The sequence below is a fragment of the Vulpes lagopus genome, chromosome 7 (genome assembly GCF_018345385.1).
Source record: "Vulpes lagopus strain Blue_001 chromosome 7, ASM1834538v1, whole genome shotgun sequence".
NCBI lineage: Eukaryota > Metazoa > Chordata > Mammalia > Carnivora > Canidae > Vulpes > Vulpes lagopus.
In genome coordinates this window covers 66412732-66439919 of record NC_054830.1, presented here as the reverse complement: position 1 = coordinate 66439919, position 27188 = coordinate 66412732, and the positions used below count along the sequence as shown (strand labels likewise).

General features: G+C 34.6%; 1 protein-coding gene across 1 annotated transcript in view; it reads right to left on the bottom strand.

Annotated features, from left to right (window-relative positions):
- The window catches only part of SHOC1 (shortage in chiasmata 1), a 77343-nt gene extending 51446 nt beyond the window's left edge, over nt 1–25897 (bottom strand). The window contains exons 1-8 of the mRNA XM_041764033.1: nt 25853–25897; nt 23223–23346; nt 19060–19147; nt 10963–11147; nt 3534–3696; nt 3182–3296; nt 1682–1829; nt 394–495 (exon numbers count right to left, since the gene is read on the bottom strand). Coding sequence (XP_041619967.1) covers nt 394–495; nt 1682–1829; nt 3182–3296; nt 3534–3696; nt 10963–11147; nt 19060–19147; nt 23223–23346; nt 25853–25897 — 970 coding nt within the window. The remainder of the gene's footprint in view (nt 1–393; nt 496–1681; nt 1830–3181; nt 3297–3533; nt 3697–10962; nt 11148–19059; nt 19148–23222; nt 23347–25852) is intronic.
- Nucleotides 25898–27188: the final 1291 nt, after the last annotated feature.

Genomic DNA, 27188 nt, shown 5'->3' with positions numbered 1-27188 from the left:
CCAGGCTGCCCAGTTCTGTTTTAATTGATTAAAAAGTTATATTTACAGAAGCACAAAGGTCAGCAAGATTACTAATAATGAGGTAAAATATAAAATTTTATTTACTGAACTATAATGATTTCTGATTTAAATATTAATGCTATTTCCTCTGTTCCTCTTCCTCAGTCTTTGTAACTCTCTGTATATTATGAAGTTTTGATGCTAGAAGGATAATTGGTTAATGATAGTAACAAATGTAAATGGACAGATAAGAGAAAAAATGACAACTTGGATTGCAATAATAAAATTTTAAACATGAAAACTGTCTCATAGTAGACCTTACATGTGAGTGTATTAAACTTTTATATCACATATAACCGCTGATAAACTCAATGATTCATCCAAAATTTCTACCTGGTTCACTATACTCTGGTTCACGATGGCTTTGAATGGCCAAAATTTCTGTGGAGCTGCATTTTATATCCTCAATGTCACTTCCATGCTTGGCAGTAAGATCTGAAAAGAAAAGTAAGAAAGACTACTATTAGCATAAGTACTACCACATCAGATTTTTTTGTAATGTTGTTCGTTCCTCTGTGGCAATGACACCGTTTTACTTAGTATACTATCAGAGCCAACTGAAGGCTGGGAGTGGAACCCAACAGTCAGTCAGTAAAGTCACTTGTCCTTTACGTTAGCACTCATGGATTTGTGTCCTGCTAATAAGCCAATGGGCCACCCTGCAGTTTTAAGCCCTGCTAAATTTTCAAGTTCTGGTATGAATTTGATTAACTTACTCAGGTTGATTTTTCATTCCCTTGCTTTGATTTGTAGGCTGATACTTGATCTAGTCTTGTCTGTAAGAATTCCTTCAAGTCTGTGGTCTAGTAATGGGAAGCATCCCTGTTCTCAATGGATATCATAAATCTCCCTTCCCTCCTCCCTAATATTATATATCTTTAATGATTTCAATTGGAATTTATAAAAGAGTAGTTAAATATCTGGGCTTAAATTGTCATCAGAAAAACAACAATATTGACTAAGTCTAACTGGCATAAAAAAAAATCTACATTTTAGGTTATGATTCTCCTAGTTACCTGATTCCATGAATCAGGACCTTACTCTGAGCTTCTCCATATCTAACTAAAGTCAGCATAGAAGTTGTTAGTACTTTGTCATTGTTTATTAGAAAACAACTTTAAGGGATCCCTGGGTGGCGCAGCGGTTTAGCGCCTGCCTTTGGCCCAGGGCGTGATCCTAGAGACCCAGGATCGAATCCTACGTCGGACTCCCGGTGCATGGAGCCTGCTTCTCCCTCTGCCTATGTCTCTGCCTCTCTATCTCTCTCTCTATGACTATCATAAGTAAATAAATAAATAAATAAATAAAAAAAGAAAACAACTTTAAAAAGTTAGTATAGTCATAGGTGATTTAGCTTTACTTGTATAATTATATTGAAATGGTTAATTTCAGAGATGTTTTAAGTTTGCAAGTGTATAAAGAGAAAGACAATGAAAAAAGAGTCTTACCAACAATAATTCTAAGATTTACCTGCAGAACACTTTTTAAAAATCTGGGAGTTCAAAATAAATAAATAAAAATCTGGAGGTTTTTAAAAGAGAAAACAGTTTAGTCAAGTGCTTTTATAACAAACACTATTAAATAGTTTTTACAAGTAATGGATTTTTAAATTTATTCTCACCTCTTTTGAAAAGTTCATTTTCATCTGCATAATTTATTATTTCTGGAACTAAGTTTAATGATTCCTTCAGTTCGGAGAGTGATGGAATATCAGCTTCTTGTTTGGAGCTTGTAGATATTAAGAGTTCACACTCAGACAAAATTGATGGCTGAAATAGTATAAGTAAAACAAGCTTTTAGGGAGGTTTTCCAGGTAAGTATTTCTGGACTCACAAACAGATATAATTTGTTTAATTGGTGTATCAAATTTTAGACTAAATATTCAAAAATTTTAATGTTATTAAAACATTTTTAAAAAAAATAGAGGTATAGTAGCCAAAAATATACTAAAAGCAATGTTCTGAGTAATGTCTTTTATGGCCACTGATTATACTAGTGATGTACAGTATTCTAGATGCAGAAATATCTTCTTTTGGCCTAATAACAAATTTCTAAACTTCTGAATTAAAAATAATCACTGTAGTAGATGAGAAATAGTGAATCGAGAGAAGTTAAAAGGGTAGATGAAATGGAATGGATCTTTGCTACATGTCATTAAATACACTTCTTTTTCATTCCTACAGAACAGGATTCTATGTGCACAATTCTCAGAGCTAATAGGTGAGGGATGGGAGGACTAGAAAAGAAGCTAATAGGTAAATTAATATTTTCACCATGTATATTAACATTTTTAATTGTAAGGAAACCCTTTAAATGCCTTATGATATCTGTATCTGTATCTATATTTACATTTCTATCTATATTCTTTGAATGTCTTAAGAAAAGCCCCAAATATGAAACATTTTCAGTTGTTTCAAAAAAATGTTTAAAGTAATTTGTAAATGCATTGAATCTATATGGGCCTAGTTTTCTGAGTTTGTTAAATTGTAAAAAATTCTTTGCACTCTCAACTGATAAAATTCTTTAATAATAATATCATAGTAACAATTTTGTGTCTATCAGAACTGTATGCTAAAAAAGAAGGGATGCCTTTGAGGAATTTGATCTTTAATATGTAATGATGCTATCTTCCTTATTAACCACAGGCAGCACCTAAAATGAAATCTCAGACCATCTTTATTCTTACTACTTCAATGAGAAACTTCTCTGACATAGTGCTGTTTTGTGTGTAACTCACAAATCAAAATCAACATTTCTAGCTCTGGTTTCCAATTTTTTAATTAGAATATGACCACTTAATGTTCTATACCAGGTAGATTTATTAAAATCACTAAGAGATATTTTTAAATTCACTATACCTCGGCTGCACAATATCAACCAAAATTCATCTGAGTAGGACCCAGGCTCCAGGATTTTATTAAAACTCTCCAAGTAATTCCAATGTGCAACCATAGTTTAGAACCACTATCTTAAAGTAAATTTGACTCCGTTACTGGTATATTTAACCTATTGCCAAGTCTTTTTTAACTTGACAATAGTAGATAGTCAATGCATATTACTGAAATTTATAAAAGTGTGCTTTACCAACTTTTATAAAAATATTACTGAAAGCAAGTATTACAGTTTCATTTAAACCTACTGTATCTTCTAGCTTTTCCTGACAAAAGTTCTCTTTATGCATGTAAAAATCTTCTTTCACAAGACTTTTCAAATCTCCTTGAAATGAGAAATGTTCCCTTAACAAAAAATAAAACATTAAATTAGTGTCTACTAAAAAAAAGCAAGGTACATACTAAATGTAGCCAACCAAATTAAATAATAATTTAACACAATGATTGAAATTGGAATTGAAAAAAAAGAGAAAAACCTGGAATTGAGATAAATGATAAATATTATTATTGATAACATCTAGACTTGTGAGCATACAAAGATATTTTCTCCCTTAAAAATATTTGCATCAGACAATTAAGTACCTGAAGAAATTAGCTTCTGTGAAGACCTGTTCTTTGAAATCTAAAATGGGGTCCTTTATCAAAAATGGTTTTAGCCTACTCAACAGAGTATGCACAGTTGGTAGCTGACTTTTATATGACATCAAGTTATTTACAAAAAGTATTTCTTCATCAATATATAAATCTGAAAAAAAAAAGAAATGTAAAGGAATAAGAAAAAATCTAAAAGTTACACAAAGGGATTTAGTTAGTTACTGCAATTAGCCATTTAAACATCCTTTAAATTCTTTAATTCTTTATTGTATTATATAAAGCATGCATCATAGGATTGGCATATAGGCAAAAGCTCAGTAAATTTTAGCATTACTTAGTACACTGACTAGTAACCAAACATCCTGAAAGAGTTGTAATGGCTTTTCTTTTCAACAAAGATTAATAATTGGTGGAAAATATCTTGCAGCCATATCCTCCAAAATAACCAGGGGTAGCCTAATCAGAGTTGTAAAGAAATAAAAGCATTAGACTTTTGTGGAACCTAGTCTTTTCTCTGCATCATTTTACCTCTTAAAGTCTTGAATTCATCCCTAGAGGCTCAGATATGTAGGGAAAGGAGATGGTCTACAAAACCTACAAATGAGATCAATTCAGATTCTATCACTGTAATGATTAAAAAAATTGTTTCTGGTATAAAATAGAAATAAGATTTTCATTGGCAAGTTGATTATAATGAAAGTAATATGGCAAAGTACTTGACAAGTGTGATACATCATATATTAGGAAACACTAATGCTAACAGTTAATTACTGGAATAAATTTCTCCCTTCGATCTCCACTCTATTATGTTCAGGTTACTTTAGAATCTTAGCCAACTACGTCAGTGCTTTAACACTTTCTGAGCCAAAGGAAGGAATGTAAAACCTGTTCCCATTCTACTATAAGCTCCTGAGTGGAAGGAAGAAAGGGAAAATATAAGTTTAGATGAAGAGCTATTCAGAAAGCCAAACTCCCCAAAGCCAAAGCTACAAGGAAGCAGGAGCAACAATCTCTTGTTCTGGGTAGTAACCTTTCAGTTAAGTAAATTTAAAATGTCATGAAAGAGGAATAGCATGGAGTGATGACTCCCATGACCAACTACATCATTGGCATGCATGTGTCTAATAAATATGTGGTGTTAAGCAGGCAGCCAGGAAACATCCCTTTGCCTGGTGTTACCTTGAAGTGCCAAAAGAGAATTTGTTCCATAAACTAGCCTCTTAAGAGATTACTTATCTGAACCTGCCAAGTTTCTGATAATTTCATGGCCAAGAGCTTCCCATAACAAATTTGGCATAGTTCTTTTATATACCAAAGAGAGCTAGCCAATCAATTCCGTATCTAAACAGGGCTTATGTTTGACAATTAAACATAGTTCATTTGGGTTTTTTTGGTTTTTTTTTTTAAATTTTTTTTATTATTTATTCATGATAGCCAGAGAGAGAGAGAGAGAGAGAGACAGAGACACAGGCAGAAGGAGAAGCAGGCTCCATGCACCGGGAGCCCGACGTGGGACTCAATCCCTCCCGGGTCTACCAGGATCGCGCCCTGGGCCAAAGGCAGGTGCCAAACCACTGTGCCACCCAGGGATCCCAAACATAGTTCATTTGTATTTCCATTCTGATTACTGAAGTCGTATTAGTAGTAAAAATCCAAACAGCATTTGTTTATATCCACAACAGGTCCTCTAGCCATTTTCTCTTTCTAGATGAGTAGGCTCATTCTACTATTTCTGCAAATCTATGGAAAGAAACATCTACCAGTTATGAGGTCTTATTTTCCAACCATCCATTTTTGATAGAGCCACTTGAGGGCAGCAACACACTACAACCAATGTTCTTTGTAACCACACAAAAGTTGTTTTACGAAGGGTGCTACTTCCGTATATTCTTAAGGTTATACAACACTTCCTGGAGTCCTTACTTTATTATAGCTCTTCTATACAGATATGAGGAGACTGTTTTCCTCTATTGTAAAGAAGTGTTGAATTGTTACAAAGAAGCAAATATTTTGCTAGTTAACTATGAAAAGGAACAGTAGAGATCTACTTGACAGGACAGACAAGTTTATTCTTGCAGAAGATTCCTTTATCTACCTAGAAAACCCAAGATTACTAAACGAAAACAAATAAAGGAGTTCACTAGGTGCCTGATTAAAAAAAAATTAGAAAATCTCCGGTTTTCAAACATATATAACCCTCCCCCCAATTAATGGAAAATTCATTCATAATGATGACAAGTATACAAACATCAAGAAATCAACATAACAAAAATGTGCAGAAAGTATATGAAAGAAACTATAAAAGTTTAATGAGGACCATTTAAAACATTGAATAAAAGGCAAGATAAATCATTTTCCTGGTTAGTAAGACTAATGGTAAAAAAAAGAAGTAAAAAATTTCAATGGCATTACAATTTCTCAAGAGATCTCTTTTGGAAATTAAAAAACTGATTTACTGAAAGTAAATCTAGAAGAATACATGAGAGTAGGAAAAAAATTTAATAACAAAAAATAAGATACTATTAATACATGTTATTATTATATATTAAATGGTTAAAACTGTATGGTACAATAATAGACAAATTAATAGAACATAATATCCAGAAACACTCTAATGTGGGCAAGGATTTAGCATATTTTGTAAGTGGCATATCTAATCAGTAAAGAAAGGAAAGACTACGCCATAAATGATACCAAAATCTTAAGGAAAATCTTAAAGAAAACATGAATACATATTTTTCTAATTTTAGGAAGAATTTTCTAAGTATAAAAGCAATGAAAGAAACCTTAAAGGAAAACACTGATGTCCTGATTAGTTTTAAATTAAATATACATTAAATATATCTTTGACACATACAGATAAAATGTAAGAAGAGAAAAATAGATAAGCAAATCATTTCACAAAATAAATATATGCAAATGTCCAGTAAAAATGAAAAATTTTTGTAGATTTTATTTATTATTTAGAGAGAGAATGAGACAGTGAGTGTGTGGGTGCATATGAGCTCAAGTAGGGGGAGTGGCAGAGGGAGAGGAGAGGGAGAGAATCTTGCAGACTCCCTGCCCAGCATGGAGCCCCATGCGGGGCTTGGTCTCAGGACTCTGAGATCATGACCCTAGCGAAAATCAAGAATTGCGCTCTCAACCTACTGAGCCACCTAGGTACCCCAAACATAAATAATTTTTTAAATCCAAGTAAAATATAATTCTGCCCATCACATTGATTAAAATGTATTAACACAATATCAGTAGTAAATATACCCAATGATGATAAGGCTAGTATGAATAGTATCTTCTCATATCATGCTAGTGAATGTATAGTTTAAAAAAAATACTTATATTAAATAATTCCACTTCCATGAATTTACTCTACAGAAAGAATGGGAAATAGAAGCATACATTTATGTACATATTTGAAATTAAAAACAACATTAGTGTTCTCAAATTGGGGAATGTATGATACATAAGATTTAGAACTGCAGTCATGGGATCCCTGGGTGGCGCAGTGGTTTAGTGCCTGCCTTTGGCCCAGGGCGCAATCCTGGAGACCCGGGATCGAATCCCACATCAGGCTCCTGGAGACCCGGGATCGAATCCCACGTCAGGCTCCCGGTGCATGGAGCCTGCTTCTCCCTCTGCCTGTGTCTCTGCCTCTCTCTCTCTCTCTCTCTCACTGTGTGCCTATCATAAATAAATAAAATAAAATAAAATAAAAAATTAGAACTGCAGTCATTAAAAGAACAAAGAATGCTTTTGAAGACAAGTGCATGGTGAAATGTTCTCAAGATAATGTTAACAATTAAAAATAATATAATGCAGACACAATATGATCCCAATAGAAAAGCGATTTATGTTTAGATTAAAGGTTTGGAAGTTTTTAATAAGGGACATTCTTCATATTTAGGATGTAGCTATCTTAACAGATGTAGGAAACATTAATAAAATTCAGTCCTCTTTCATGATCAAAAACTCTTAGCAAACTCAATACGGAAAGAGCTTCTTCAACCCAATAAAGTAAATTCTTCCAACATTTAACCATTGAAACTGACATAGGCATTGTAAATGATTCACCACTGAGATGATATTTACATCATTTTTAATGATGAAACTTTAAAGTATTTCCTTTACTGTCAAGAACGAGATGAGGATGGTAACATCACTGTTTCTATTAAACAATGTCCTGGAGGTCCTAGTCAGCACAATAAGACAAAAAAAAAAAAAAAAAGATAAATGTTGTAAAGGAAGACACAGATGGGCAACAAAATCACTGTCTTAGAGGTATCTGTACTCCCATAGCAGCATTATTTACAACAGCCAAGGTGTGGAAACCATATGAGTGTCTGTCCACAGATAAGTGGATAAAGAAAATGTGTTTTAAAGAAAACAATTGATAAAGAAAATATTGTTTTCTTTAAAATGTGTTTTATACACACAGATTTAAGAAAATACTGTTCAATCTTAAAAAAGAAGGAAAACCTGAAATTTGCATTATGGATGAACATGGAGGATATTTTGCTAAGTGGAACAAGCCAGGCAGAGAATAGCAAATACTGCATGATATCACTTGTATGTGGAATAAAAAAGAAAAGAAGAACTCATGAAAACAGAGTAGAATTGTGGTTGCCAAGGCCTGGGACTGGGCTGTGGGGAAATAGGAAAGGTTAGTAAAACAGTATAAACTTCTAGTTATAAGATGAATAAAGTGTGAGGATCTGATGTATAAAACAGTAACTATAGTTGATACTATGCAGTGTATAACTGAAATTTGCTAAGAAAATAGAACTTAAGTGTTCTTACAAAAAAAAAAGAAAGTAAATATGTGAAGTGATGGATGTGTTAATTCAATGATGGGAATCTTTTATGATGTATATATATATATTATCACATTCTACACTTTAAATACATTTAAAAAAAAGGAAAAAAACGTGGGTAGTTGATGAAGTCAGAGGACTGCTGCTTTTTATTACAAATTTTGAGTAACTATTTGATTCTCTAAACTGTCTGCATGTACAATTTTTTTTAAATAAAAAATAGAGATGCCTGGGTGGTGCAGTTAGTTAAGGATCTGATTCTTGGTTTCAGCTTAAGTTATGATCTCAGGGTGGTGGGATTGAGCCTTGCCACGGGCTCCACGCTCAGCCCAGAATCTGCCTGATTCTTTCTGCCCCTCTCCTCTTTCTCTCTCAGTCTCTCTGTTAAATAAATAAGGAAATCTTTAAAAAAAATAATAAAAATTAAATTAAATTTAAAATAAAGCTACATTTGCATTTGCTTATATATTGCTAGGACATCTGAAATGATATTCATAAAATAATTACATTATTGACAAATAATATGTGAGTGTTGTAGGAATATTAGTATATATCAACAAACGAAAAAATAAAAGAAAATTACCCACTGTTTTTGTCTTAAAGAAACATATGTTTTGACATTAACGTATTATTTGGTAATTAACTACATTTAAGACAAAATTTACAGTATCAGTTGAATTTCAAAACATAATGCATTCCTTTTGATTTAAACATTGAGACCAAAATATCTATAAATCTGGCAGCAATCAATATAGCTGCAAAGATAATAAATGAAATTGGCAAATCTAAATTTATAAAATGATGTCTAATGACACAGGACCCCTAAGGCAATATAGGATATGGATAATTTGTATGTATTTGGAAACCCAAGCATATTTTCATTCACTGAATAGCAGTTTAGGAAGTTTCTGACTCTAGTTCATGACAGATATCATGAAGTTTACTAATAATGGCTTCTAGTTTTCCACATTAATAATAATAGCTATGTTTGGATATCTGTCATTTTTTTTACAAACTATCTCATTACGTGTACAAATATACTAGTTGAACTCCACAAACATTTTTATAAGAAATTAGAAGAATAAGTTAAAAGATATTATAGAAGAAATTTGAAAACCATACAATTTTTTTTAAGATTTTATTTATTTATTCATGCGAGACACTGAGAGAGGTAGAGACACAGACAGAAGGAGGAGGAGGCTCACTGCAGGGAGCCCAATGTGGGACTCCATCCCACAATTCTGGGATCATGCCCTGAGCCAAAGGCAGACACTCAACTGCTGAGCCACCCAGGCGTCCCCAAAACCATAAAATTTTTCATAGCTGTCTTCAAATTACACCACTTTTAAAGTGGAGATTTAGACTATGATCAAATCTTTTGACTCCAAATTCAGATTATTCCTAAAATATCATGTTCTAAAGTTTAGTGTTTATTCTTTTTGAAAGATTTTATTTTGAGAGAGACTGTGTGCATGAATGAGTGGGGGGGAGCTGGGGGAGGAGGGGAGCGAGGGAAGAGGAAGAGGAAGAGGGAGAGAAGCAAACTCCCTGTTGAGCACAGAGCCAGACCTAGGGCTCCATCTCACAACCTCAAGATCGAGAGTTGGATGCTCAACCAACTGGGTGCCCCTCAAGTTTAGTCTTGAATGCAAATCTCTCACACTCTTTCATCTTTAACTAACAGGGATCTAACTAAATCATCACATACCTATTTGCCAGCAGTAAAAATTTTATACACAACTTATGTATTTACATAAAAACAGCAGTAAAAGAACCGTTATTATATATATCATCTATTAAGTTATTGTAGCTCACGCTATAGCATATCTTAAACTTTAAGTCTTAAAGGTAGTTCTCGCAAGTTTTACACTATTGGAAGAATTCAGCACCCTCAAGGAAGATGAAAATTTGGAATATAGTTTGGATAAAATGTACTTTAATTATTAATTATGGTAAACTTGTAAAAACGAGGTAAATTTCCTGATCTAATACTGCAACTAATGCATCTCTACTTTGAATTATGGTTTCATATCAATTAGATGAGACTGAAAATCTTGAGCATATTTTAGAAAATAAAATACAGCCTTCATGTGGCGCAGCGGTTTGGCGCCTGCCTTTGGCCCAGGGCGCGATCCTGGAGACCCGGGATCGAATCCCACGTCAGGCTCCCGGTGTATGGAGCCTGCTTCTCCCTCTGCCTGTGTCTCTGCCTCTCTCTCTCTCTGTATGACTATCATAAATAAATAAAAAAATTAAAAAAAAAGTGATGATGAGAAAGTGTTATTATTAAAAAAAAATCTACTATTTTAATGTTATAACAGATTGCTGTCATCAGATCTGGTTATAGTAATATGGTGTGAGCACAGTATGATCAAATCTCTGAGGCTATTTTGATGTCCAGGACACAGAAACTCCAAAAACAATCAAATTCACACACACAAAAATATTTTCCTAATGTGGCAAAGCTTAGAATTATAATTTTGCAGGTGGATACCCTTAAAAAATAGAAAAATTAAAAATCCAATAAAGCAAAAACACTCATCAAAATGAAAATCTGTATGTTAGTAAGAAATGTTTTATAACAATAGAAATAACAAATGTCTCACCTTTGTCCTGTGTTTGAAGTGTTGAACATTTTTCTAAACCGCCAATAGGTGTAAAGACTTCATTATAGTCCGTATCAGTATATAAACTGGCTTCCTCTATTTCCATTGGAGAGTTTGGGTTTGAACTTGGAACAATTTCCTCAAACCCATAGTCAGTCTCGGTCATCATTCCTGTAACTGTTTTTCTATGACATTATAAAATTACTGATATTATGATGTCCCATTTTAAAATATCTCTATTAACAAATAGTATATGTTCATTGTAGAAAAATTACAATATTCCAACAGATACAGAGAAAAGTTAGCCCCAACACTTAAGACAAATTAAAAAAATATGCACTTTCTCAATTAGTTTTGGATATTTTTAAACAAAAATGGATTCATGTACATAGTATTATAAAACCTGCCATTTCTGGTAAACAATAAAACATGAGTACATTTATATGTTAATCAATGTACATTCACTTCATTTTTGATGGATGAACAAGATCCCACTGTATCGGTAAGCCATAATTCACTCAAACAGTTCCCTATTGTTGGCAATTTAAATTTGTTGTAATTGCTTGCCATTATACTGCAAGGGATATCTTTGTGCCTTTGCCTGTTTTCTCAAAATATGTTTCCTAAAAACAGAAATGAAGAGGTTAAAGGTATACAGATTTTTAGACTTTGCCATGCATTGTCAAGTTTTCCTTATGTTGGATTTTCAATGTTTGCTTTTCCACATCATTATCCAACCTTTTATATTCTGTCTTCAACCTGGGACGTTGTCTTCATGCCTGAACTAAGTAAGCTCCCTTGCTCTCTGCTTCTGGTTGGGTTCAGCCAATAGGAAGTATTGGCAGGAGATCAAAGGTGGGAAGAGAGACAAGTTGGGATATTATTGTTCCCAAATCCTTTTCTCCTGGCCCACAATTTGGAAGTGGCTGCATTCTTGTACCAACAATTACATCTCATGTCAGATAGCCCCTCTCCTACAGCTAGCCATAGTTCTTACTGAGTTGATTACTGCTCAGTCCCCTTGCTCCTTCAAGCTTAGAGTGTTAACAACATCCTGGTGTTGCTGATCATGGGCAATTTTTTGGCTCCCTTGACCTTGCCCATTCCTTGCCTGTTTCCTGATTCATCCAGGTATATCCGCCACTGTCTGTAACATTGGGATATTTGGACTTATAAGAGATCTTTTAAATGAATTTTCTAACAAATAAATATATTACTTGCAATTTAACTACACATTCTAGTATGCCTTTTTCCTCCTGATATCCTAGAATATTTTAGCCTCAATAATTCCCTACACAGACTGAAAGAACCAAAATCAATGCAATTCCCCAATGTAACTGGAGAAAAGTATGTTGTATCTTCAAATTATTGATAGAAAAAAATCTCTAAATTTCTCCTTTACTCTTTAACACAATATAAGGAACAAGCTCACCCAGGTCCATATTATTCATAAGACCATTGATTCCTGTGTGAATATTTATAGACTTTTAAATTGTAACATTTAGATTGCAATTATCTTTTTTTTGTTTTAAATGCTACTAATAGGATCAGTAATTTGTATCAATAATCATTGATACTACATTTTTAAGAAAATCCAGTCAGTTCTCTCCTCTTAGATATAAATGTTCTATGAAGAAAAGTTATTTCCTGGATTTCCTCCTACCTCCATGTCCAATATCATCTGTTCTTTGTTCACTGACATCTCCTCCTCTGCCTACACTGTAGATACTGATATTTCACCGGCTTCTAATCTAAATGATGTTTGCTTTCTTTCTATATCATTCTATTTGGGTAAATTCATCCACTCCAGGGATCCCTGGGTGGCGCAGTGGTTTAGCGCCTGCCTTTGACCCAGGGCGTGATCCTGGAGACCCGGGATCGAGTCCCACGTCGGGCTCCCGGTGCATGGAGCCTGCTTCTCCCTCTGCCTATGTCTCTGCCTCTCTCTCTCTCTCTGTGTGACTATCATAAATAAATTTTAAAAATTTAAAAAAATATTTAAAAAATTCATCCACTCCAATTCACTGATTCCTTAACTTAAAAGAAATATTAACTGAGTATCCACAGTGTGCTAATACCATTTTAGGCACTGAGAATGGAGTAGTAGAACTCCAAATAAAATTCTTACCCTCATGAAGCTAACCTGTTAATGGGATGAGAGACAAACAAACAAATAACATAATGTCAGGTGGTGAACACTGTTATGAATAAAATAAAATATTATGGCATCAAGTAAGAACCAGATTGTTGGTAAGAGGTCTATTAGAGGGTAGTTAGTGAACGGGCAGCTGAGGAGCTGATAATTCCACAGCTACCTGAATAATGGCAGGGAATAAGCTATACAAAGGCCTAAAGTGGAGTAATAAGGTTGGCATAGTCTAAGAAAAGCAGAAAGGTCAGGGTGACTGAAACAGAGTAAATTTAGATAGGTAGGCAGGGACTACATCATGTTGGGCATTATAATACTGGTAAGAACTTTAGATTTTATTCTAAAATCCCAGCCTCCTGGGATACTTTCAGTAGGTTATAACAGAGAGACAGTTCATGATCTGATTTGTGTCTAAAAAAAAAAATTCCAGATAAACTCTTAAAAGAAAATAGAGGAATAAATCCTCATGACTTAGGCAAAGCCTCTTAGATATGATGCTAAAAGCTGAAGTGACAAAAGAAAAAACATAAATTGGACTTCATCAAAATTTTTTAAAAATTGTGCTTCAAAAAAATTGTGCTTCAAATGATACTAAGTGAAAAGACAGTCCACAGAAAATATTTGTAAATCATGTATCTAATAAGGGACTTGTATCTAGACTATATAATAAACTCTTAAAATTCAATTATAAAAAGACACATAAGCCAATTGGAAAATGGGCAAAGGATTTGAATAAACATTTTCTTGAAAAAGATAAACTAAAAGTCAATAATTACATAAAAAGATGCTAAACATCATTAGCCATGAGGGAAATGCAAATCAAAACTATAATGACATATAATGAGCCACCCATTAGGATGGCTATAATAAAAAAGACAGAAAATAACAAGTGTTGGCAAGGATGTAAATAAATTATAACCTTCATACACTGCCTGTGGAAATGCAAGATGGTACAGCTGCTTAGAAAATAATTTGGCAATTCCTCAAACAGTTAAATACTGAGTTACCAATATGATCTAGTAATTCTACTACTAGAGAAATGAAATCGTATGTATGCACAAAAACTTACCCACAAATATTTATAGCAGCATTACTCATACTAGCCAAAAACTGAAAACAACCTAAATGTCCATCAACTAATGAATGGATAAATAAAATATGCTATGTCCACACAATGGAATATTATTTGGCCATTAAAAAAACCCAAAGTGTTGATACATGCTATAACACAGATGAACCTTGAAAACATTATGCTAAGTGAAAGAAACCAGTCAAAAGAGATTCCACATTGTAAGCGTCATGTTGTGTTCTATAATAAGAAATATATATACGGTCTTCATCCCAATTTCTGGCAAGGAACTCCTAAAGCCCTTGGAATTTCCTAACGGTGTATTTGGTTATGTTAATACATAGGAAAACCTCTCTGTTGCCCAGAGAACCAACCATGTGATCAGAGGGCTGGAATTTCAGCCCCATCCCTCTGACTTCCAGAGAGGAGAGAAAGGCTGGAGTCTGAATCAACTGTCAATGGCCTATGACTGAATCAATCCTGTGCATGTAATGAAGCCTTCATTAGAACACAAAGGGATGGGGTTCAGAGAGCTTCTGGGTTGGTGAACATAGGGAAATGCTAAGAGAGTGGTGTGAAGACAAAGGGTATAGAAACTCCATGCCTCTTTCCCATACCTTGCCCTATGCATCTCTTCCATCTGGTTGTTCCTGAGTTATATACTTTTAAAATCATCTGGCAATCCAGTAAATAAAATATTTCTGTGAATTCTGTGAGTCTGTCTAGCAAATTGATCAAATCTAAAGAGTTATTACTGGAACCTCCAATCTATAGCAGGTGGGTCATAACCTGCTTGCAAGTGGATTCTAAAGTAGGGTGAAAGGGGAGGCAGTCTTGTAGGACTGAGACCTTAACAGATGGTATCTGATGGTATCTCTGGGTAGATAGTGTCAGAATTGGGTTAACTGTAGGATAACCAGTCGACATCAGACCATTGCTTGTTGTTTGGGGAAACTACACTCCCTCCCTATGCTAGAACTGGTGTATGATTTTAATTCAATTCCATTTATATGAAATGTCCAGAAGAGGCAAATCTAGAGAAGCAGAAAGTAGACTGGTAGTTGCCTATCCGGAGGAGGAGAAAAAATTGCTGAGTGGATGTTAATAAGTATAAGATTTCTTTTTGTGTTGATGAAAATGCACTAAAATTGATTGTGGTGATAATTGCACAACTCTATCAATAAACTAAAAACCACTGAATTGGACATTTTAAATGGGTGAATTATATGGTTATGAATCATATTTCAATAAATCTGAAACATAAACCAAACATAGAGTAAGTATAGGGTTTGAAGCCAGACAGACTAGGATTTGAGTATTTTTTGGGGGGAGGGGTTGTTTTTAAAGAGCTCCAACTATTGATTGTGGGCAAGTTATTTAATGAGTCTCAGTTTCTCCTATTTCTCATATTACTGTTGGGATAGTAATATCCACCTCACATAATAGTTACAAGGTGTACAGAAAATAAATATATGTGCAATTCTCTGCATTCAATTGCATTCATCTGAATACAACAAGACAAGGAATAGGGAATATTGTTACACAGTTTTCCTCTTACTCTACTTGGCTATGTGCTCTCTCCTGGAAGCTAGGAAGTTTATTGCATGGTTCTCCCTGATGTTTTTGCATTTTGCCCTTGTCTCCATAGTTTGATAGCCTCAACCCCTTCTTTATCCTGTCCATCAAGCTAAAAAGAGTACTATATTTATTCTAATATGTATTTATTAGGAATTTAACATGTCTTTAAACTATGCTGGTGAAGGTTTTTTTGTTTATTTTTCCTTTGCTGGTGCTTTTTAAAAAATTAGAATAGTTATTTTCATTGGTGCTTTGTTGCAAGTTTTGCAACTTTGACTACAGCAGCTAATTTTCTTGTATGTCCTGTTATTTTTAGTGTGTAATTTTGCAGAACATAAGCTTTCTTAGGAAGAAATGGCAGTAAATGCCCATATATGTTAAAACATAGTACACCAACAAATTAATAAAAGAATTGAGGCCTTCTAATCAATATTAAGTAACAAAAATAGAAACAAGGAACGAAGAGAAGTGAGAATGAGAGGAAAAGCAAAATTTAGGAACTCTAGTTAGTGTTAATGATCGGAATGTTTATTCCTAAAATCCATTAGGTAACAAAACTGCAGTAGCAGAATTATTTCAAATTAAATTTTAACATGAGGAATCTCTGTATTTTCTGCTCAATTTTGCTGTGAACCAAAACTTCTTTAAAAATAAAGTCTATTAAAAATTAAATCTTACTGGGATCCCTGGGTGGCGCAGCGGTTTGGTGCCTGCCTTTGGCCCAGGGCGCGATCCTGGAGACCCGGGATCGAATCCCACGTCGGGCTCCCGGTGCATGGAGCCTGCTTCTCCCTCTGCCTGTGTCTCTGCCTCTCTCTCTCTCTCTCTGTATGACTATCATAAAATAAATAATAAAAAAAAATTAAATCTTACTGCATGAGACAAAATTAAAATTAATAATAGCTTAAACATACATACAAAGTGGAGTTGAGAAGTCCATGGCTAGTAAAGCAGTTTGCAGTGTGTTAGAGACTAACGCTCCTTTGTCCCATTCTTTGACTCCTAAATTTAGTTCTTGTTAGTATAGTCCAAGCTGATTGCTGGAGTCAGTCATCTCTAGTCCAGTGTTGGGAAGGAGAAAAGTGAAGGAGAAAAACATGCTGCTTCCTTTAAGGACGTTCCCCAGAAATTGCATAAGCCTCTTTTGCTTAAATATGCCGTTGGGAAGAATTTAGTTGCTTGGCTATGCTTAGTTATAGGGAAGCTGAGAAATGTAAATGTGATCTAGGTGGTGCCACAGGTCCACCTTCTTTGCCAGGGGCTCTATCTTGGTACTCCAAAATGAAGGGAAGGTCAGATAAGATCAGGTGTCCATTCTTTCAAGACCTCCCATTTCTCCTATACATGAATCTTGTGTGAGTCAGTAGCTAGATCATTGCCTTCTTGAGGACTTACTGCGTATTCTTGCTCTATACCTTCAGACATGCTGTTTCCTTTGCCTAAAATATTTTCTTTCAAGCTAGTTTCTCCTTCAATGTCCAATTTGATTGAAAAGCTCAATTTCTACCTTTTTTTTTTTTTTTAAAGATTTTATTTATTTGAGAGAAAGAGAGGGAGAGATACAACACAACACAAATGCATAGAGAGAAACCAGAGGGAGGGGTAGATGGAGAAGCAGACTCCTCACTGGGCAAGAAGCCAAGGCTCGGGGCTCAATCCCAGGACCCTGGAATCATGACCTGAGCCAAAGGCAGACGCTTAACCTTTTACTGAGCCACCCAGGGGCCCCTCAATTCCTACTTCTTGATAAAGCTGATCTTTCCTGCTTATAAATGCACAGTCCTACCAATCTAATTCATGGGGTAAAGAGATCTTAGAAATCATCTTTTTTCTTGTTTATTTAGGTAGGTTCCTGGGCCAGCAGTATCAGCACGTCTAGGAGCATATAACAAGAGCAGATTCTGGGGTGCCTGGTTGGCTTAGCCAGTTAAGCATCTAACTCTTGATCTCAGCTCAGGTTATGATCTCAAGCCCTGTGTTGGGTTCCATGCTGGTCATGAAGACTACTTAATTTATTTTATTTATTTTTTTTTTTAAGACTACTTAATTTAAAAAAAAAAAAAAAAGTACACAATCTCAGGCCCCAACACAGGCCAACTGAATCAGGATCTCCATTTTTAATATGATCATCAGGTGATTCATATGCCCATTAAAGTTTGAGGAACACTGATCCAGTATCATTATACTGATAGAGTGAAGTTAGAGAGAGAAAATTACTTGTCAAGTAGATACTACTTGACATTTCAAATCAAGACCTGAAATCCACATTTTTTAATTAATGGAGCAGAACTCTTTACAGTATGCCTTCCTACTTCCTCATCGCTCAATTTAGTTATGCAATAAATACTTTGTGTTGGCCTAATGCCTTGTGATTAGACTTTATGATAGTCATCTTATCATTCAATTCTTAAATGATTAATTTTTTATGTCTATATATTATCTTCCTAACCTGACCTTTAAATTCCTAGATGTTGGAAACGGTATATTAGGCTTCTTTGTATTTTGAATTGGGACACATTTAAATTGGTTATTTGCTTCTTTCCAGCACAACTAAGGACAGCTTAAATTACTAAAACCTGGAAATGTGAATAATACCTAAATCATTCTTGGGTCTCGACACTCTTTGTACAAAGTGAAGCAACAGAGTAAATTACCTTTGTACTGAAATCTCTAATTTATATCTATATTAACAATGTAGACTGGGTTAGATATTCTTCCTTATATTATGCTGTGTTCCTATCTCTGTCATTGTATTTTCTTGTAATTATTTATTTATAAATCTCTACTCCCTATTTTCTTCTGTTCTTTGAGAGTAGAGACTGTGTCTTATTTATTTGTGTATCCTGTATCCAGCATACAGGATTGTATATAATAAATATTTGGTGAATGACTGAACTAATAATAATCTTCTGACAAAGTATGTTAGCAAATAGCCTTGAAATTGCACTTATACTCAGGAAAAAAGACTGATTTTAGTATGAAGTATCCTATAGACACATTCTACAAGAAGTATAATAACATATTTGCTTTGTTTCTGTGTGTGTTTTATAACACAAATGCATAGAGAACAGTTAATATGTGATAAATGAGGGAAAAATAAAAAGGGTATAAATCACTTATATTAACCTATTTTTTGTGTTCAGATTATGGCTTTTTCTTCAGCTGAAAGAATAAAATAAAAAAAATTAAAGAACAAAATCTGTGAGGATACAAAGGAAAGGATCTTCTCTCTTTAGATGTCTGGAGAACTTACTGTTTCCCTCCTAAATGTAAAGAGGAAATTGAGGTTAAGGACACATACTTCTCTAGGAACTCCTCCACAAAGAGACTTGCTTTCCATTGATCCAAGACAGAGGTATCTGTCATTCCCCACACTGAAACAGCTGAAACTAGAAAGAAGAATGGTAAACATTAGCTTCTAGAATTTTCTTTTGCACTTAATACCAGGAAGCCAAACATGAACCTTTTACATTATCTTTATTTGCTCACAAATGTAGCTTTTCCCAAAATTATACCAGATTCCAAATATTTAAATAATCTTTCTCATTATCACAATTCACCCTTGTCAAAACTCCTTAACTATAGTCAGAACAATATTACCTGAACATATCATCCTCATTTTTACAGCCTCTCTTTTGCTTATACAGCACTACCATCTAGATAGTCCTGTTCAACAGCTCATATTATTCCTGATAAAGCTTTTATTCTCATTCTTTAAGACAATGATATAACACTTTCACCTCTCAAATTTTCAATACTCCTCCCCCTACCCATTCTCAGTCCAGGGCCTTGACTTCACATAGAAAATTGATACAGAGAGTTACCTCATCTTCTACCACCAATTTTACCGTTTCACTGGCCTAATTACCTACAAACCCTGCCTTCCTATCTATTGTAATGGAAAAAATATTCTGGCTTTTATTTATACCAAGGCCTCCAGTTGTGCTCTTGATACTATCTCCTTTTACTGTTCTCCTTTTTCTTTCCTACATCATCATTTTCTCTCTTTATATCAAGATGATTTCCACTAGCAAACATTTTATAGTCTCTTTCCTTATCACACATTTTTTTAAATCACACATCTGAAAAAAGAAAACTTTTATTGCATTTCTCTCTTCAGCTAGTACCTCATTTTCTATTTTCATAGCAAAATTGCTCAAAAGAGTTGTCTATATTCACCATCTCACACCTGACATCTCATTTTTTTTAGCTCAACACATTCTAATTAGGCCTCCATACCAAATATTCCAGTGAAACGTCTCCTACCAAGGTCATTAATGACCTACATTTAGTCAAGCTAATTAATGGTCAACTCACTATTCTCATCTTACTTGATATTTTAACAGGGACTAATGCTTTTGACCATTTTTTCTTTGCAACACTTTTTTCTTTAGAATTCTACAATACTACACTCATCTGTTTTTTCTGTCTCACTTGTCTTCTTATCTGGAGTGTTCTAGGGCTCTGTCCTAGGCTCTCTGCCCTATACATACTCATGCTCTTAGTGACTTCATCCACTTCCATAAGTTTATGTGTAATCCATATATGATTACTTCAATTTGAAACTCCAGTTGTGCTCAAGATTTATATAGTAAATTGCCTCCTTGATGTCTTCATTCAGATGCCTAAATAAGCATTTTGACTTGGCCAAAGCAGAGCTATTGACTCTAGCCACAAATTGGCTTTCCATGAGCCTTTCCTTATCTTAGAAAATAGCACTGAGGGCAGCCCGGGTGGCTCAGTGGTTTAGCACCGCCTTGGGCCCAGGGCGTGATCCTGGAGACCTGGGATTAAGTCCCGCATGGGGCTCCCTGCATGGAGCCTGCTTCTCCCTCTGCCTGTGTCTCTGCCCCTCTCTCTCTCTCTCTCCCTGTGTCTCTCATGAATAAATAAATAAAATCTTAAAAAAAAAATAAAGAAAGAAAATAGCACTGCCATCCACCCAGTTGCTCAGGTCCAAAACCTAGAAGAAATTCTTTATTGTTCTATTTTTTCTTTAACTCTCTCACTGTTGGCTGGACCTCTAAAATAATCGCAATTCAACCACTCCTTACGCCTCCATTAATATAAACCTAATTCAAGCTACTATCATCTTTTATGTAAAGTGTAGATTCACTTAGCAATCTAGATTCTGAATCAATACATAGCTTTCTGATTGATTTTACCATCTCTACTCTTGTCTCCCAATCCCACCCCTTCTATATTCCAGACAACCAGAATGATTTTTCCAAAGCATATATCAGGTTATGTCACTCCCCCTCTAAAAACTGTCCAATGATTTGTCACATTAGCTATAACATAGACAAACAAACTCCATATTATGGCATTCAGTACCTCATATCTTTCAGAAGCTGCCTACTTCTTAGATATCCTGTTTTCATTAATCTGTCTGATGGCCTAATTTTCTGGTCCTTACACTCATCAAGTTTATTCCTGAGTCAGAAACTTTGCATTTGCTTAAAAGGCTTTACCCCCATATTGTTTTATGGTTGTTGCCTTCTCCTCATCCAGATCTTTACTTAAATGTCCACCTCCTTCCCTAAGCATCTTAGGAATCAGTGCTCCTTACTAAATTTCGTATCACAACCCTACTGTCTTTTCTACACATTTATTAATACCAGACATTAGCTTCTATATTTAATGGTTTTATTGCTATATCCTTCTTTCAGTCTGAAAACCCACTGAGGGAAGGAACTACTTCTGTCTTTTTAGTAACTGTCCTTAGCACCTATAACATGCCTGGTACATAATACATGCTAAATAAATGTTGCTAACTAACTTGACTCCTCTACGGAAGCTACTTCTTTCTTAAATCCATGACATGATAAGAGCAAAACATATATTTTGTACATATGCATTTAAAAATAGTTTTATGTGCAGTGTATCATAACATTTTAAAGTAGCTCTCCTATAGTTGAGTAAGATCCTACAATACTATAAATGTTTACACTGCTAGAATATTTTAAGACTTCATCATCTACATATATTTTATTTGTTCTATTCATATCTAGTATAAAAGCTTCCCAATTCCCTACTTTGTCACCTATATTCTGTCATAAAAATATTAATTTGTAACCTTCTTAGAGTTCTGATATGAATAAACACAACGCAATTTATTAAGAAGAAATTCATACTTTCTTAATAATTTACTGTGCTAAACTTTGACATCACTTTTTAAAAAAATTTATTTACTTATTCATAGAGACACACACACAGAGAGAGAGAGAGAGAGAGAGAGGCAGGCAGAGACACAGGCAGAGAGAGAAGCAGGCTCCATGCAGGGAGCCTGACATGGGACTCGATCCTGGGTCTCCAGGATCACGCCCTGGACCAAAGGCAGCACTAAACCGCTGAGCCACCCAGGCTGCTCTGACATCACTTTTAAAAAGCTTCTGCACAGCAAAAGAAACAGTCAACAAAACTAAAAGACAACCTACAGAATGGGAGAAGATATTTGCAACTGACATATCAGATAAAGGGCTAGTATCCAAGATCTATAAAGAACTTATTAAGCTCAACAGCAAAGAAACAAATCCAATCATGAAATGGGCAAAAGACATGAACAGAAATTTCACCAAAGAAGACACAGACATGGCCAACAAGCACATGAGAAAATGCTCTGCGTCACTGGCCATCAGGGAAATACAAATCAAAACCACAAGGGGATGCCACCTCACACCAGTGAGAATGGGGAAAATTAACAAGGCAGGAAACAACAAATGTTGGAGAGGATGTGGAGAAAGGGGAACCCTCTTGCACTGTTGGTGGGAATGTAAACTGGTGCAGCCACTCTGGAAAACTGTGTGGAGGTTCCTCAGAGTTAAAAATAGAGCTACCCTATGACCCAGCAATTGCACTGCTGGGGATTTACCCCAAAGATACAGATGCAGTGAAATGCCGGGACACCTGTACCCCAATGTTTATAGCAGCAATGTCCACAATAGCCAAACTGTGGAAGGAGCCTCGGTGTCCATCGAAACATGGATGGATAAAGAAGTTGTGGTCTGTGTATACAATGGAATATCACTCAGCCATTATAGACGACAAATACCCACCATTTGCTTCAACGTGGATGGAACTGGAGGGTATTATGCTGAGTGAAATAAGTCAATCAGCGAAGGACAAACATTATATGGTCTCCCTCATACACGGAATATAAAAAATAGTAAAAGGGATTAAAGGGGAAAGGAGAGAAAATGAGTGGGAAATATCAGAGACGGTGACAGAACATGAGAGACACCTAACTCTGGGAAACGAACAAGTGGTGGTGGAAGCGGTGATGGGTGGGGAGACGGGGTGACTGGGTGATGGGCACTGAGGGGGACACTTGATGGGATGGGCACTGGGTGTTGTACTATACATTGGCAAACTGAACTCCAATAAAAAAGTATACAAAAAAATAAAAATACATATTTGAAAAATAAAATTAAATACATTTTTTGAGAAATAAAAAATAAAACTTACCTCTCGTCCATGGCCTCCTAAACTTGTCATCAATAACTTCTCCATAATAATTTCCGTCTTGATATAAACATGAAGGGATTCGAAGCAGTAAGGCATCTCTGTGAAACTTCTTTCTAACTATAGTCTGTGTAAGAAAGTAAGATTATAAAATCTTTTAATACATTCACCAGCTTTAACTATCAATATTCAGAATATTAAAATTCTGTTCTTTTAAATTTATATTATTTTTATCTGAAGGTAATACCTACTTATTACAAAATATAAAATAACACAGAATATGTAACTGAGAAAGTCAAGGTCCCTAGTAATATCGGTAATAGTTTGGCATATTTTCCACTGGCTTTTTTTCTAGGCTAGGCTAAAATGTGTGTGTGTGTGTGTGTGTGTGTGTGCGCGCGTTTGATGAAAGTGCGATCACACCATTTATATAGTATGCCATTTAGCAATATGCTTTTTTTCACTTAACAGTATAATACAGCTGTCTTAATTTTGTTTTCTATGTCTTTGCATTATTAAACTTGTGACAACCAGCAAATAATTTTCTAGCTTAAAAAAAATCAACAAATAGAACTATTTCTTCAAGCTCATCATCTATGATGTGCCTCTGAAAAATGCCCTGCTATTCTTCTCAGATTATCAAAACCTTATTTATCAAGAAAAAAAATCCTATTTAATCTTTCAAGGTCCATCTTAAGCAATATCTCCTCTAATGAAGTTTTTCCTCAGTGACTCTCAACTTCCCATAAAATTCGTTATTCTATATATTTTGACAAATGATAGTTTCTTGGGAAACTAGTTTATGTTTGCTGAAGGTGTTATACATATTAAATAAGAGGTCTTAACTATCCAAGAATAAATTGTACAAAGAAAGAAAAGTTAAAGTAATTTATATAAAATGAGGACCAAAGATTCATAGCAAAAAGGGGAAAAATGTTTGATTAATACTTTATCTAGGGCAGCCCTGGTGGCGCAGCGGTTTGGCGCTGCCTGCAGCCCAGGGCGTGATCCTGGAGACCCGGGATCGAGTCCCGCATCGGGCTCCCTGCGTGGTGCCTGCTTCTCCCTCTGCCTGTGTCTCTGCCTCTCTCTCTGTAGCTGTGTCTCTATGAATAAATAAATAAAATCTTTTTTTAAAAAATACTTTATCTAAAAAAATGAAGTAGTTATAAGAACTCAGTTTTATATCTAACAAATTTTGTTTATAATTGGCTTGTAACCATACTGTTACAAAATTTTTAATCAAAATTTTCCTACAAACTGTATTATATAATGATATGCATGAGAAGAGTTATTACTTCACCTTTGATTATAAAGAAGATATTTTATTTTATTTATTTATTTTAATATTTTATTTATTTATTCATGAGAGACACAGAGAGAGAGACAGGCAGAGACACAGGCAGAGGGAGAAGCAGGCTCCATGCAGGAAGCCTGACGTGGGACTTGATCCCGGGTCTCCAGGATCACGCCCTGAGCCAAAGGCAGATGCTCAACCACTGAGCCACCCAGGGAAGATATTTTAAAAATCTATTTAACCGAAATATTCCCAAGGCATTTCTAACTCCTTTAATATTCAAACCATTCTCTTCCTCTTACCTGTAACTAATCTAATATTGCAAGGTCTTCATTTGACAATAGCTTTACCTGTTATTTGAGTGGTTCCTCAACATTGTTTTCATGAACCTTACAAAATTCTACAACTTTTTCAAGATTTGCCATCAACTAGTATCACATTTGTACTATATCATGGGATGTGATCTATGAACAAGAAACTAAGATACCATGGACAAGGATAAAAGTTTAAGGATGTTTGAATTTTGAAGTGGCCAATATATTCATAAGTATATTTGTTTAACAATGACATCTGATTCCCTACCATGTATATGTTATAATAACACATTTACCTCCCACAGTTGGGAAGAAATAATAAAACCTGAAGATATATAAATGTCTTTCTTATTTTCTATAAAATGTAACAGAGTTTTAGTTACATTGGCGAAACTTTTCTTCCCAGTAATGAGGTCAACATTATAAAGAAAATCAAAATTTAACCTGTCAATTAAGATCATAAGAACAATGAATTGTTGTATGACAATTACCCCAATTAGTTTCTTAACAATGTACTGGAGTTTCAGCTTTTTATAAGCTGTTTAAGTTCTCTAGACAGGAGTTTCCTAACCTGTAAAACTGTAAGACCTGTGTAACAATGGCATCTTACTCTTGCAGTAGTTATGATGATCAAGTGACACAATCCATCAAAAGAGCAATGTATCTCACTCATAGTAAGTGGTCAATATATGCTGTTACTGTTATTTCCTCATGAAGATCCCTCCCTCCCCACTCTTTTCAAGGAAGATCACTCAAGAATGTTCATAAAAGCAGCCCAAATATGCCAAGAATTTCCTTTTTTTCTGCTGACAACTTCAAATGCATGTTGCATTATCAATAATTACCTTCTAAAAATGGCATTTTTAAGGTATAGAAGTGGGAAGAAAGTTTAAATAAATGTCAAAGTAATTAATTAAACTAAGGATTAATCTAAGAACTACTGCAATTATCATAATCTTATAGTGAATGCAGATATTTTCATATCATAATTCTTAGTAGTTAGCGATCCAGTAACACTCTACCTCATATAAATAGTCTATTGCACAATATTTGAATGCTGAAAACATGTCTTCTTTCTTTGAAAGTGGTACAAATTTCAGTATCTGGAAATATAAAAATTAAAATTAAATGTTGGCAAAATAGCAAAGCAAGGAGTAGAAAACCATTCTTAATCACAAAACTTTGGTTCATTTATTTTTAAAAAGGCACTAAATGATAAAAAAGTTAACTTTAAAAATAACATTAGTTACTATGATTTAAATCTAATATGAAAATAATGTATGTTGATATAAAATTGTTAATCTATTTTTGATATATGTTCATATATTGTTTAATCCATATAACTTCTGGTTGGTGGATTGAAATATATACATACTGTGATCATTTTGTTGCAAAAGAGGCAGGAATTTGCAAGACTGGTACAGTGGTTTTCTCAGGGCAACCATATTTCTTAAGGGGTCTTTAAATAGCATGACCATAGATAAAACTGTGCTGAAGCAGGGGAGAAGAATTTGGGAAATTCTAGTATTTTACTTAAAAAATAAAAAGGCCAGGAGTGGCTAAGTAGGAAGAACACGTGATTCTTGATTTTGGGGTCATGAGTTCAAATGCCATGTTGGGAGTAGAGATTACTGAAAAATAAAATAATAAAAACTTTAAAAAAGTAATATTAAAAATAATTCAGTAATATTAAAAAAAGAAAAAAGGCTGAAGTTAGAATTCCCTAATACTTAGCTCAGAAAGCCACAATGACATATTATTCTTAGATAAATGGGTAACTATTGTAAATAAACATTTTTTTTTAATTTAGCAATAAGTAAAATTTAAAATGCTGAAAGAGTCCAAGATGGTTCTCATTTATGTGAGAACTGGAGCAATTACAGCTTATAAGAGTCACTGTAGGACAGAGTCCAGTGTATCAGATAGTTCTTAGTATTCTGATCAGTTATTTAAAATGTTTTGGGGGATTCAGAAGTAAACCAGAAGTCTTCACATAGTAGTTTGTCAATAAGTTCTTAGCGAGTGAAACAAACATTTTAATCCAAATATTTTGCCTTAGTTCCATTATTATTTTACTATTTAAAAAAAATTTTTAAAGATTTTATTTATTTATTCATGAGAGACAGAGAGAGGCAGAGACGCATGCAGAGGGAGAAGCAGGCTTTTTGGAAGGAGCCTGATGTGGGACTCGATCCCAGGACCCGGGATCATGCCCTGAGCCAAAGGCAGATGCTCAATCGCTGAGCCACCCAGGGGTCCCTCATGATTTTATATTTGTTTGAAGTTTACCTGTTCCCTTGTCTATGGTGAAGGTACTGCACCAGAAGACCTTAAGAGCTCATCTACATTAATTAGCTA